The 14,564-nt window shown below is 54.9% G+C and overlaps 1 protein-coding gene across 1 annotated transcript; it reads left to right on the top strand.

Annotated features, from left to right (window-relative positions):
• The first annotated feature begins 323 nt into the window (after positions 1 to 323).
• LOC142421178 (ubiquitin carboxyl-terminal hydrolase 42-like) lies at positions 324 to 4,761 on the top strand. The gene is given in 6 exon segments (XM_075525717.1): positions 324 to 395; positions 1,302 to 2,036; positions 2,438 to 2,526; positions 3,175 to 3,798; positions 4,229 to 4,415; positions 4,498 to 4,761. Coding segments are annotated over 6 exon segments (1,971 nt in total).
• Positions 4,762 to 14,564: the final 9,803 nt, after the last annotated feature.

Genomic DNA, 14,564 nt, shown 5'->3' with positions numbered 1-14,564 from the left:
ATAGAACGTTTGGCACCATACGTAGTTCTCAGTTGTGGGTGCAATCGACTGTAACAGCAATTATAAGGGAAGGCAATGAGGGCACCTTGCCCACTGAAATTTGAAAAGTAATTTGGGATAATGCGACTCAATTCAAAAAAGATTTCCAATCTTGGTGGCACCCAGTTAATTTCACTTATGTCCCCACCGACAGTAAAGCCACACTTTTGGTTCAACAATACACAATGCTTCGGTATACACCATACACCAAATAATTGCACTGAGATTATATCTCAGTGGAACTGTCCTCCATCCGATAGTACTTAGAGTATGGGCCCAACAAAATGGGAACAAATGGCAAACTATGGATGATGAGGCATGTGTTGTATGGGAACAACAGAGATGTATTTATGAAAGTAATACCATTAAGGCCCAAGACATTTGTCTTGACACAGAACAACGTGTTTGTCATTTTGAAATACATCCTAATGAAACCCCTGAAACTGTACTTGTATACACTGGAAACAGATGTTTCCGGATGTAAATGGAGAACCCTTTGTGATTCTGTATTTATAGACAATACCACTGTAGATATATACAATCACTCAAATAGCTGTATTTGTAATTTTACCAAAATTATGGGACGCAACTTTAACTATTCAGCTCCTGTCACAACCCGCCAACTGCTACAATCTATCTATACATTTCATCAAGATTTATTACCTACCCGTATTGGAATGAATCTCACATTGGTGAGAAAACTGTTGCACCGCGATGACCTCAGTCAATGACTAAAACAAATTCGAAGCAACGGACAAGGAACCCTGATTACCATCCGTCGTGATGCAGAAGAGATACCCCACGTCCCAGCAAGAGTGAAGAAAGAAGGAGAACATAACTGGTGGGAAACTCTTTTTGGATGGTCCCCGACAGCAACTGCAATTTTGCATTTGATGCTGCATCCAATTGCAGTTCTGTTCATTTTAACCTTATTATGTTTATTGCTTATAATCATTCTGTATATCAGAGTTTGGCAAAAAATGAAACAAATTACATCAATCCAGCATGTAAAACGTATACAATCAACTGATATTATATGTAAAATGGTATATAACTAACATTAATTAAGATACTTAAACTAAACAGCTTACCAAATAATTGGACTCTTACCACTGAGCTGCAATACGCCACGTATTTATGATGTAGAGGCAAGAGGTGACCGTACTACCGCTCTGTGAGTCGATAAAGTGGATTGACTGTAGTCATGGGGCGGAGTGTGACGGATGTTGTTTACGTTTGCAGTCTCTTCTTTTTAAATACAGAATTCAAGTCGTTTAAATGGAAATGGACTCCTAAAAGACGATCCAAATACCGTTGGTGTCACCCTAAAAAGGCCGTCTTCAGCTCCACCAACAGCTTGCGTTCAAAACTGGGCAATTCCCAGGCCTTCAATTACGGATGCATCAAAAAATTAGAAGATCGCTATCAGTATGCATAATAAATTGCCTGCACGTCAGACTGTGTCGCAACCTGACTGTCTTAGCAGTACTGTGGAGAATGAGGACCAAAGCAAGCCTGTTCCTTCATCCACAGTTACTAATGCTTCTGCAGCAGAGTCTACCTCAAATGCATCTACAATGTCGGTTGCTACTAACGTTTCCAAACAGGAAGTTCCTGATGAAATTGTTGTTGAGCCAGCAGGGAATGGAACTCCTAAACTCAGCTCTGATAACGCAGTCCCTTACGGTGCAGAATCTTCAGGAAAATCTGAGGAGTCAAAGGGCTTGTTTAAAAGGAATTGCAACATAATACCTTCTAATGGAATTTTGATTGGAAAGCTGGTCCGTACCTTGCAGAATTCCCATTCTTCCTGTCAGAACGCTGAAGAAGAAAGATCCCAGCACGAGCTGCCAAAAAATGATTCACTTAACGGTGCTATTAGTTTAGATAATGAATCTAAAGAAAATGGACGGAAACTTGATGACTCCACTTGCCAAGTCCAACCTGTTAAACCTTCTGAGATTTTCTTTCCTAAAACAAATGGATTGCTTGAAACAGTGAGTTACGTTTGTTGCATCCAGAATTTCTCACCTAGGATGTATTCGGTATTCAGGAGCATTTTACTGTTCCTAACTCATGTGAAATACCGAGAAAACGCACAGCACAAATTTCATCATAACACTTTGTGCTATTATCCCATTCGAATTTGCAGAGCTGAGCTGACATATGACAACATGTCAACTTAAGAGAAGTTCAGCTGAGATAATACTTCAGAAGTTTCATAAAGTATATTTGCGGGGGGGGGGGGGGAGGTGAGTGGCATGATGCGTAAACTGGGGACAGCGCATATAACTCAACGTGATCTTGTTTAACATCTAATGTAGAAATTTCACCACCGGTAGTTTTCTACTACAGATAGTATTTTTTCTGTCTGTGGACTTCTATGTTTTAATTGTAGATGCCTATAGCTTTGTCGCCGCTTCTGCAAGAAATAAGCTTAGAATCTCTCACGTACAGCTAGTTGAACAGCTTGTCAGAGGAAGTAAGGTAAAATGAGTACCCTCTGCTTAAAACAATGTTTCATACAGGTTTATCATTGTTTCACCTGCCTACTGGTACTGTTTAATAGAAAGATTTAAATCAGTACAGAGAAGTCAACACCGTGCATCTAGTGTTGCAAACATCAGCACGGAGCATATATTATTCTGATATCAAATACAGGCAGATGCCTCTTGGAAAACTTTTGTTTCTTCATAGAATATTTTTCCATTTTTTTCCATTGTCTGCAATTCTTTTTCTCTTCCTCTTTCCCTTTTTTTTTCATCCTAGGATATGTGAATGTAAGTTCCCACCATCTGCTGTCCCATTTGGGAAAGAGGGAAATCCGTGTGTTTCCTTTTTTCTAGTTGGTGGCAGAGCAAATCTAGTGGTTTTGGCTATTGATGTGATTCAGAGCAGCAAGTGGAGGGAGACATGCGTTGGGTGTGGGGTTTTTTAATGCAATACTTGCAGAAGCAAGAGAAAAAAACCCACCTTCTCTGGGAGCTGAGGAAGGTGTAATAATAGGTTTCTAAAGGGAATGTCCTTCAGAGTTTTCCAGTAGCCACCAGTTTTTTTACTTAAGGGGATTTTACTCCTAACATCCATCTTTTAGATGGACTTCTCAAGTGAAAAATGTGTTTTTATTTTGCGCAGTGCCCCTGGACCTCAGAAATCTTCTGAGCACAATGCTCGTATGGAAACTGTAGTGATGGAAGCACTGTTTGCCTATGAAGAATCCAGGAAGGTTCCTTCCAACTTTAGCTGTGAGGATGAGAATCTTTTTACTCAATCCGGTTCTGAAACCGTTTCTGCCAAAGAAGAAGTTGCTGAAAGTATTGTAACAAAAGTCGATAATGCGCATCCCAGTATCAATGGTCAGCACAAGGTCAGGAGAAAATCCTGGGACACTGAAGATGAATTCCTTGGGCAGTGTGAGTCTGAAGACAGTAGAGACAAAGAGAAACCAAGAAAATCAAAAGAACCTGAACTCATTTCAACAGAAAATCCATTGTCAATCAAAGGGTCTCTGGAGAGCAAAGAGACATTAGGGCAAGCTTCCTCTGTGAAGTCTGACATGGGATGTATTTCTCAAAAACTTGCACCTCTAGAGATTACAGATAAATGCCAAGATACAAAGGACATTGCTAATAACTATGTAGAGGAACCACCTGTTAATGACTCTTCTATTACGAAGCTGGATAAAGTTTTGGAGAGTCAGAGAAAGTCCTCTCACTGTGATAAAGACTTTGACAAATCAAGTCAAGCTTACAGCAGCAGGTCACATAAGGATTTTCACTGCAAAAGCAGACGGCCTCACAACGCACTCTCTAGAGGGGAAGATGTACATCGCTTTAGCAGCCACAGAGCAAACTTAACCTCATTGTTCGGTACCTCAGCAGCAATCTGAAAAATATTCTCGTGACAGGCATGCACTTCCACCTGTGTCAGCTCATTCAAATTTTGAGGACTCTTCCCGGGAAAACCAAGAACTAAGAAATGGCAAAAGAAAATATAGCCACACAAGGAAGTGGAAGTGAAATAGAATGAAATGCCAAAAGATAGGTGACCAAAGAATGAAAAAATATAAGAAGGTCAAGAAGAAAAAGAAGTCCAAAGGCAAACATCGAGAGAAGGATTACAAGTAAGCAAGGATTCCAACATAATCAGCAATTTGTTTCTAATTCTTTTCTGGGTGTTTCTCACCCAGAGTGAGGGTGGTGGGGCTGGTGTGCCAACTGCCCCACCACCCGGAGCCCCAAGCTGACCCCAGCGTGCACTCCAGGGTCCCCAGTCCCCTGCTGGTGGCCCCGAGACCCAGCATGGGGCCAGCTGCCTCCAAGCCCCCTGCTGATGGCAAGAAGGAGACGGCACTGCCGGCGGCATTGAGTAGCAAGGCGCGCACTGGGATGGCTGCCAAACCCAAGCAGCCGAGCTGGCTGCGCCTGTTGCTGACGGGGGGGCCAAACCCCATGGGAGGGGCTGCCGCAGCAGCTGCGCATGCTGCCGCAGCTGCCGCACCCTCCCGCCATCTCCCTGCTATCCCTTGGGCCCTGGGGGCGCCTCATGGCTGCGCCCGCCCCGCTGGAGGAGCAGGAGGAGTCGGTGCCCATCACACCCGAGCAGTGGCCTGAGTGGGAGCGCATGAAGAAACTGGCCCAGGGGGAGTGGGAGCGAGCGGCCCTGCACATGGCACAGGACCAGCTGCAGTGTTTTGTGCAGAACGAGATCAAATGCAGATAGCCAATGAATACAGCTACCCATAAACCACTGCTCCAGCACCCTCCCCCGTAGCACCCACGCGCAGAGAAGATCCAGAGGCAGAGACCTGCACCCACCCGCTCCAGCCCCAGCCCTCTCCCAGATCCACGTTTCTTGCTTAATTCATGAAACGAGCTGAGTGTTGGCTTTGCAGCGCCTCTCTCTGCCTATGGTCATTTTCTCAGCGGGAAGGGAGCTGGGGGGGGGTTAACACAGCCCCTGCCCACCCTGCGGGTGGCTCAGCTGGGCTGGGGATGGCCACCAAGAGGATGGGTAGATGGGGCATCTTTTGCCCCGTCGCTACCTTTGCGGCTGTCGGGACTTCTCTGCTAAAGCGGCTGCAAGACCATGAGGTGAGGCGGGGGGGCGTTGAGGGTTCCCCTCCATGCCCCTGGCTTCTCTGGCTGTCATGGCAGAGGGGCATCTCACCTGACGGCACCTCTGCCCTCCTGCAGGCGCTTCGTCCGCAAGCGCTGATCCTGCCGCTCCAGCTGGATTAATGCCACTGCTCCCCGCTCCTTTCCCCAGGAGCTCGCAGCACTCTCGTGGGCAAGGCAAAGCCTCTGACGTCTCTCCAGTGCCTTTGCCCAAGTGCCCAAGACCCCTCCTTAGCTTTGGTTCAGGAACTGTCCCAGCGCCGGGGCTCCTGCCTGTGCGTGGAGCAACACTGTGCCCCAAGGTGCAGGCTGCTCGTGGCTTCCCCTCCTCGGGGCATGCTCTCGTTCTTCCCACGCCTTCCCCTTTGTCACGGTCCATTTGGACCTCTCAGATTTACAGGACAACATACTCTGTGATTTAAACTTTATTTCATAAGCTCATTAAGAAATAGAATAAACAAAGACGACAAACAGGGGCTCAGTCCCCTTTTGCCCAGACTAGTCTATCACATGAATTCACTTCTTCACCAGTTAAGACATAAGGTTTCATAACTTACAACCTGTAACTCTTAATATCATGCACCTATGAGCAAAAAATAGAATTAGTCACCTAGCTGACAGTGAGAGTGTTTGTCCTTCCTCCTCCATCACGGTTCCCTGTATCGGTTCCCACGGGCATCCCCTGTATCACACTGGGAAGCAGGAAAGCCTCAGCAGTTCAGCTGCTGTTGGATCTGCTTCAAAAGCTTTTTGCGTAAGCTGATGTTTTGTATCCTCCAGCTTGGAGGTTTGGTCTATACCATTTCCCTAAGTTAGTGGATTCTGAGGAAAGTGCCAGACGAAAGATAATGGCTGCTGCAGACAGCAATCTGCAGGTGATAATGGCTGCATCATGGCCATTTAGCTCTTGCTGGCTGCCTGTCCTGCCTACATGGTGCTCTCACTTTGACCTAATGGCGCTGCTCCCAGCATACATCAGGCCTTAGCGTGAGCTGGGTTAGCCAAAATCTAGGCAGGAGTTGAGTGAACGGTCACACCCTTCCTTGCCTGGCACTTTCCCTCTGACCTCCGCTGTCCCCCGTCCTCAGGAGTGACTTCCTCAGCTCCCGCATGGCCTTTTGCCCTGGTGGAATCGATCTCCCTGTCTGGCTCTCTGCTAGCGTCAGAGACGCCGCGGAAGATCTTGCTGTTCCCCGTGGCTCTCCTGCCCGATGCCTGCAGCTCGTACCTCGTGCCTGTGTCACAGAGATGATTTGGGGGGCAGCAGGTCTCTCTCGCGGCTGCCTGGGAACGAGGGCAAAGCAAATCCCATCACTCCCCTTTGTGGTCTGTCCCCAGGGTGACCGAGTGGAGACATACCGGGAGCTGGAGGGTGTCTTGCAGGGAGACAATGGCTGTTTGACGAGCGGTGTCGTGAACCGCTTGATAGCAGAGGCGTCCAGTGACATGCGAGCAGCCCAGGTGAGCAGCCTGCCTCCGCCCCTGGTTTTGGGGGAAATAGAGAGTGGCACAGAGATGTTCCTCGGTTATTCAGACCCAGAGGAGGTCCTAAGGGAGAGGCTCTGGGGACTTGTCATTACAGGGAATTTGGAGAGGGGACGCAGAGAGCTGTGCAGAGAAGCGTACTCAGGGCTGTTTCTAACTGAGCAAGATCTGGGTTCAAGCTCAAGGTTATTTCTGCTGCCTTGAGGAAGAGCCATGGGAACCCACCAGCTCCACGGGGAGGTCTCAGAGGGGTCTCGAGTCTGCAACAGTTTGTTCCTGGCATCTCCACGAAGAGGGAGAGGGGCCAGCGGCGCAGGGTTTTGCCAGGGAAAAGCCTCCCTCATCTCACCAAGGGAGCTGCTCGCCTGCTTCAGGGTGCAAGAGGCGGCAGCTGCGCGGCCCCGAGAACAACTTCCCCGAGGGGTCTTGCAGAGGAGACGGGGTCATTCAGCCTGTCCGAGTGCTTTAGTCTTTTTCTCAGGAGTGTTTAACCTGTGATGCTTTTGCAGGGTGTGACAGGTGATGTGAAGACGGCCGCTAGTGACGTCCTGGTGGCTCTGGCCCGCTCCCACTTCCACTTTGTCATGTCCGAGCTCCAGAGCCACCTGAAGGCCATGGGGAAGGTCCCTGATGAGATTGTGCTCCTCACCTTGGGCAAAATGGCCCGCAGCTACGGTACGGCACCTTCGGCCTCCTGTTTTGGGCAGGGGTCTGCGATAACGGGGAGAAGGGATCCTCCCCCTCCCTAAACGCTCTGGGTTGAACTGGGAGGCCATGGAGTTGCCGTGCCTCCTTGCTCCATGCCAGGGCCGGCTGGCAGCTCTGCCTTACCAGCCCGATCCCGGTTCCTGAAGGGTGGGAACCCATTGGAGACAAACCCAGTGGGGTCCCTGCCCCCCGCTGTCCTCCCCATTTCCCCAAAGGGCTTCCCTGTGTCCCCCTTGGGGAAAGCAGCCCTCCCCACACCCTCTGGCATGCCCTGCATGGCCCAGCAGCCCCAGGCTTGCCAGAGATCGACCCCAGTCTCCCACGTCTCTCACTGACCTTCTTGGTCCCTCTGTCCCTGCCTTCTCTGCAGCCCTGCGGTGCATCCCCTTCGTGGGAATGACGCTGCTTGCCCTGCGTGGCATGCTGAGCCGGGTGGGGAGCGGCCGGATCCTGCACGCCGTCTGCAGTGGTGAGTGCTGCCTCCTTGGCCGGGGTCCCAGGGGCAGGGGCTGGGGTGGCCTTCAATACCTCCATGTGATCTCAGAGGGAACATGGTGGATGTCAGCCTGCAGCGAGGTCAGGCCGCAGTGATCCCAAACTGCTGTGAGTGTGTAGAAGGATTGGGGACAGCCCAGGAGGTTTCTGTGGGCAGGACGCAGTGGTGCTGCATGGAGGAACTCCTGGATCCCTTCCCATGGCTTCTGTTCCCCTGCTTTCCTCTGAAATTAAACCCTCTGCTCTGAAAGGGCATGTGTGTGGGAAGGGAAGGGAAGGGAAGGGAAGGGAAGGGAAGGGAAGGGAAGGGAAGGGAAGGGAAGGGAAGGGAAGGGAAGGGAAGGGAAGGGAAGGGAAGGGAAGGGAAGGGAAGGGAAGGGAAGGGAAGGGAAGGGAAGGGAAGGGAAGGGAAGGGAAGGGAAGGGCTGCAGTGAGAAATGCTGAAGGGGGACAGGCCATTGAGGAGGAGAAAGTGTGATGGGGAGGAGGAGAGAAACAGTGAGGTGTTTGAATCCAGACACCTCAAGAACACACATTGCCCTCAGATCCAGATCTGGTCCTGGGCTGAGCCCTGCCAAGCCTGGGACTGTCCTTAAAGCAGGCTTGGGCGAGGGTGCAAGGTACCGTCCCTGCTGCAGACTCTCACAGGCTCCCTTTTTCTTTCTCCTGGTGCAGTTCTGGAGCAATGGTCGAAAGGAGTCCGTGCGTACTTTGGCAACCCGGAGCAATGCCCCTTCCCTCGCAAGGGGGTGGCACCGTTCTGTGAAGCCATTTACCCAGTCTTCCACTATGCGGTGGTAAATTGGCTGGACTGCAAGGAGGAAGAGGTGCGAAGTGCTGCTTTCCACACCTTGGTCCACAGTGGGGATGTCCATGTTGGTGGCTCTGTCTGTGCCCCATTGGGTGCGAGCAGAGGGGCAAGGGGAGGGAATGCTCTGGGTGAGAAAGCACCCCAAGCTGGGAGCCTGCTGGCACTGTTCCTGAGCCTGGGAGCTCCCTGATGGGAAGCAGGCAAGTCGTGAGGCCTTTCTGTAGGGAGGGCTGGGGTACCAGCATGGGGAAATGCTCTGTCTCCTCTGGAGTGAGCCCTTCTCCTGCGGGGCAGAAGGGAATGGGAAACCCCTCCCAGTGGGAAGGGCAGACTGGTGTCCAGGGGATGCTGAGTGCTAGGCAGACCTTCAGGCCTCCAAGCAGAGCCTCTCCCTTCCCTCTTCAGGACAAGCAGGCTGTCCTCGGGGCAGTGGCTGCCATGATGGGGGTCCTTCTGCATGAGGAGCAGCACCAAGAGCATGCCTGGGAGCAGCTCCTCTGGCTCCTGCACCAATATCAGGAGGTCCGAGACACTTCCCAGGTCACCAAGGTGAGGTGTTGCACAGGGCCCAGCGTGGCTGCTGGGGTGGGTCTATGCAAGTGCCACGAGGCGCTGGGGAGCTGCGGGGTGCCAGGAGGAGCTGGGAAGCCCTTAGAGAAGGAACAGGGTGAGCAGAGGAGGCCTGAGGCTTTTTGGGCTCTTTGGGCAAGAAAAGGGCAACGCAGAGGGGGTCAGGAGGGAGGCAAGGGTCCCTGGGGCTCATCTTCTCAGGAAGGGAGGCATTGGCACGTCCCTGCGGCTCTGTGTGTGGGAAGAGCTTTGCCTTAGTGCCCAGGGCCGTGTCCGGTCCCATCCAGTGAGGGGCGAGGTCTGCTGAGTGGGAAGTGCTGGGAAACTGAGTTGTCAACGCTGGGCTTCGTTCAGAGGAAAGAGACCCTCGCGATGCTGCTCTGAGGTTAGGGCAAACAAGCAGCCCTGTGCAGGAGGGTTTGGGGTTTTCCCTTGGAGGTGGTGTTAGGGACTCCCCTTATCCCAGATGTGCTGGGTTTCTCCTTTTCCAAGTGCCTTTAGGTGGCTTTAACCTCCTCTTCCTTCCCCGTTCTCTTGTAGAGCCTCAGCTATGTGCTGGAGATGCTGGAGGGAGTTCAGACCCCAGCCCCACAGGGCACGGCTCTTGCCATCAGTACCACTGTGCACCGCCAGGTAAGGGGAGCCTGTGCCCTGCTGCCAGCCTGGGGCCCACACACGTGATAGCCATGGAGGGGAAAGACCTGCCAGCTGGCAGGGCAGGGCAGGGCAGGGCAGGGCAGGGCAGAGCAGGGCATGGCATCCCTCCGCCAGGACCTTCCTGCAGGCCAGGAGCACAGCAGGATTTGTGATGCCGGTGTCACCGTAAGGCTGCAGGAGGCCTGATCCTGGCTGTTTGGAATGGGCCTGAGGGGCAGCCCGGTTCCCACAGCAGTTTCCCTCTCTGCCAAGTCTCAGGAGGACTCTGGAGTGCCAGCACCCTAAAGGCAGCCTTTCGACGCTGCTCAGCCTCAGCTCCTGGGCAGCCTGGGCTGCTACAAACCTCTGTGTGTACCCAGGGCCACTGAGGGGGGCTGGGTTTTGGCGGTGGGTCCCATGCCCAGAGTGCCAGGGAGAGGAGAGCAGAGAGCACCGTTTCTTTTCAGTCCCTCTCAACACTGATGCGACTTTCTCTAAAACGGACCTTGTTCCCACAGCTCTCTGATGTGACCAAGGAGCCTGGCCCGGCCCATAAGGCAGTGCTGTTGCGCTGCATCGTGCTGCAGGGTAAGGAGAGGAGACTGGGCGATGCCCCGCCGTGCCGTGGGAGCTCTGTGCCGGACCTTGGCGGTCGGGGGCAGCTGCCTGCTAATGCAGAATGCAATTTCTTCCCTGCAGCACGAATGTACCCCGAGGAGACAGTCGTGTTTCTAACCTCCCAGCTGAGCGGTGGGAGTGAGGCCGGTCGCGTGGCAGCCCTGGACCTGCTGGGAGCGCTGGCCCACTCTGACGGTCAGTGCCACAGACCAGAGACAAAAGGCAGGGGTTGGGGCTGCTGGGCTGAGAGCAGGAACGAGCTGAAAGTGGTGCACCTGCACCCAAAAGGAGCTGCAAAGAGCAGGCCCCCCAGCTGAGCTGACGACCCGCAACAGGAATGGAGCTCTCCCCCAGCAGTTAGAAATGGCGGCACACCAGGGACGATGCTCCAAGCTCAGTAACATGGGCAGGCTGCTAGGCAGGCGCGGGTGGGCTGGCGTGCACAGGAGCTGCTTGTACCCATGCCGTTGCTCTCATCCTCTGTGTTACTGTATTAGCATAGCGTTCAGTCCCTATGTGCCTCTAGAAACGGAGTCGCCCTGGCTACACCACTGCCTCCTGCAAAGTTAGAGTCAGGCCCCGCTTTTCTGTCCCTTTGGTGTGCGAAAAACTTGGAAGCTTGAAGGGCTCCCCCTGCCACTGGGGCTCTGCCTCAACACACGCCTCTCCATATCTCTTCCAGCACCTGTGACGAGAGAGAAGCTGCCCCAGGTGGTGGAGGCTGTGCAGTCGGTGTGCAACGACCCCAGTGCCCAGGTGAGCTGGTTTGGGAAGGGATGGTGCCGCCAGGGGAGGCAGAGAAACCCTTTCCCTCAGGGCAGAGCTGGGGTGCCTGGGGAAGCACCAGCGTGTTGCCCAGGTGGTGGTTGATGGCTCCTCCCTGGGGAGAGCTGGCAGAGTGGAGTGGGGAGGTCGCTGTGCTCTGTGGGGCAAATGCCCGGCCAGCCTCGTGCTAAAGCCCAGCCCTGACGCCAGGAGCGAAAGCTTCTGCTCGTCATCTCTCCACGAGCCACAAAGGCTGCCCCCAAGCAAAGGCGGCTTCCCTTTGGGTCTTGAAGAGGAGGATCACAACCACACTCTCCCCTGGCAGGTGCGGAGGGCAGTTCTGGAGTTCATCAGGGAGCTGCTCAGCTCCGGCTCCCAGAGCTGCTGGGCATGGGATGTGGTGGGGCACGTGTTCATCGAGTTCAGCCGGACCTCGGGCAGACTGGTAAGGGCAGAGCAGGACAGCCAGGGCTTTGACCAGTGCCTGGACTGTGCTGGGAGCTCCTGCAGGCATCCTTGGCTTCCATGCTGCAGGGCCATCAGCTCCAGCAGGACCACGCTCCAGAGCTCCACGCTGCAGGGCCATCGGCGCTGGCACTGCCATCGGAGCGGCCTCCAAATGGCCGTTCTTCATGGGTGTCTGTGCTGATGTTGGTGGAGATGTCAGTGGATGATGTGGGTTTGCACCCAGACATGCCACCCAGGACTGCAGGGCTGCCTGCACACACCACGGGCTGAGCTGTGCCCACGGGCGCGTTCCACAAAGCCGCCTTGCAAATGGAGGGGCTTGTAGGGACAGGGCATCGTCCAACCTTAAATGCTCACGGGCAATCAGCAAAACACAGCCAGTGCAGACAGGTGGGCACGGCTAGAGGAGCTTTCTGTGGTGGTCTCGTGCTCTGGCCCTCCAAAGCACACCCTGCCCATCTGCTAACAGTCTGGGGGCCCGCATCCCTTCTGGCAAGGGGACAGGCCGTTTGGCAGTCCCTTTGGTGAGCATTTCCAGCTGGGCACCCAGGAGATGAAAGCTGGGGATGGCCAAGCCTCCCGCTGACTTGCTGAGGATCTTCCCTCTGGCCGGAGCGTCCCTCTAGGTGGGAGATGCGTATGCATTGCTTTGCTCTGAGGCTCAGGGAGGCTCTGCTTTGGGCGCAGGGTGAAGGAAGGGGCTTCCGCATGCTATCCCGCATCCATCGGGCTGGGCGTGCTGCCGCGAGGTCTGGCACCGAGCACAGCCCTGCTGAAGGGCATGTTCCTCACCTCTGCTTTGGTGAGACGACAGCAGCATTTGGGCACTGGGGACACGACAGCAGCATTTGGGCCCTGGGGACCATGCAGACAAGCAGCGGTGCTTTCTGCTCCCAGGCTTCCCAGTCCTTCCCAGGGTCCGGGACCTGGTCCTCGTGCTGGGTCCAGCTGTCCTTGTCCTCCTTCAGGAGGTCGGTGCTGCCGGGAGGCTGGCACAGGAGCGCTGGTGGGTCGCGCCTGAGCCTTGTCGGTGGGGAGCTGAGAGTAACGGGGGTTTTGCCAACTCTGTCTTACAGGTGGCAGGAGGCCTTTTTGCTTGGGAAACCCAGGAGGATGGAGCTCTTCGAGCCCTGTGTGTGGACATCCTGGGCTCGCTGGATGTCTCTCTGAGAGGGATGACCAAAGTAAGTTGCCCTCTGCCCTGCTGCTGTGGCCACTTCTTGCCTTCAGGACCTTTCTCCTTGTGCTCCCCCACGCCCTGAACCTCTCCCCTCACGTGTGCCGAAGCGCACAAGGCTGAGGGAAACGCAGGCTGTGCGTTTCATCTTTGAGCTGAGTGGAAATGCCAATGTGGCAAAATGCCTGGTTCTTCTCTGCAGCTCCTGTGGCCGAGGCTGCTGCAGTACGTGGTGCCAGCCCAGTACAGCGGCATGCTGATCCCGCTCTCCCGCTGCCTCCAAGCCCTACTTTGGAGACGGGAGAGAGCAGGGTGCCAGGAAGAAGAGGAGGAGCTGGATGCCATGGAGTCCCAGGAGCAAGGTAGGAGCCCCAGTGAGTGCTGCTGGATTTGGCTGGGGGTTGGGCCAGTCCATGTCTCCCTGCGCCCCACCAGCCCTGAGCAGGAGCCCAGGAAAACCAAAGGGCAGAGCCAGGCCGCTGCTGGGCACGAGGGGCTCTGCCCCGCATTGCGCCTTGCCTGGTGCAGAGGCCTGGCTCTCCTGCTCTCAGCAGTCTCCTGGTGAGCCAGGGCTCATTCCTGGCCATGCTGGACCTGCCTTCATCTCATGCTGGGCAGCCCTGTGGAGCCCCGCCCCGGGCCAGCGCTGTGGCAGTGCGGCTGTTCTCAGCCCTGAGCCCTGTGCAGGGCATCGGAGGTGCAAGGGGCAGGCACGGTGGGGGCTCGTCGGCTCACCCAGCCTTTCTTCTTCCCCGCAGCCCAGCTGCCAGCTCCCCAGGCCCTGTTGGCTCGACTGCTGGTGAGTAGTGGGGCCCTGGGGAAAGAGGTTTTCTGGCCAGAGGTGGTGGGAGAGCCCAGGGCAGAGATGCTGTTGAGGCCAGTGCCAGGAGCCCCGGAGGAGGAGGCAGCATGCCTGAGCCTCCCCGAGCCCATCGGGGATCCCACTCCTTTCTTGGGGCTGGCAGCACCCTGGGTGAAGCCATCAGCTGCCCGCTGCTGGCCAAGCGGTGCCGAGCTCCCTCCCTCCCTCCCTCCGTCCCTCCCTCCCTCCAGGGAGAAACTCTGGCTCTGGCAGCTGGAGCGACCCTTCTCTCCTGCCCTCACTTAGGTGGTGGCAGCGGCTCCTTACGCGAGTGGCGAACGCGCAGTTGCTGCCTTGCAGCTGCTGCAGGCCCTCCACGGCAGGATCCACAGAGCCTTGGGGGTGGTGTGGGCGACTGAGATCCCCCTCCTGCTGCAGTACCTGGAAGGTAAAGCGTGGGTGGGGAACGAGAGGCTGGAGGGGTGGCAGGGGGGCAGGAAAATGCAGCTTCCCAGTGTGACGGAGGAGAATTGTCCCCAGTTCCCCAGCACTTGCTCTGTTGCCTTTCCCCTTCCAGGGAGCCAGCACTGAGGCTGGGGGCAGCCATCCCCTGGCATCGATTTGGCCCAGGGGATGGATGGGCCTGTTGATGTGCCTTTGGGTGGCAGGTTTTGGTGGCATCCCCATGTCCTGCCCAGGACGGTGTTTGGGGGAGGGACAGGACTGGTGCTCCTGGATGGGGTGCAGCCCCTGGCTTTGGAGGACCAAGTCCCCAGGCCAGGCCAGGTTTGCAGCAGCCGCCCTTGGCAATAGCCTGGGAGAAGGTCTGCAAATGGGCAGGAGGTGGTGGGTCATTAAGGAGAAAATGTGTGT

Source organism: Mycteria americana, chromosome 27 (assembly GCF_035582795.1).
Source record: "Mycteria americana isolate JAX WOST 10 ecotype Jacksonville Zoo and Gardens chromosome 27, USCA_MyAme_1.0, whole genome shotgun sequence".
NCBI lineage: Eukaryota > Metazoa > Chordata > Aves > Ciconiiformes > Ciconiidae > Mycteria > Mycteria americana.
This window is presented reverse-complemented; position numbering and strand designations above follow the sequence as displayed.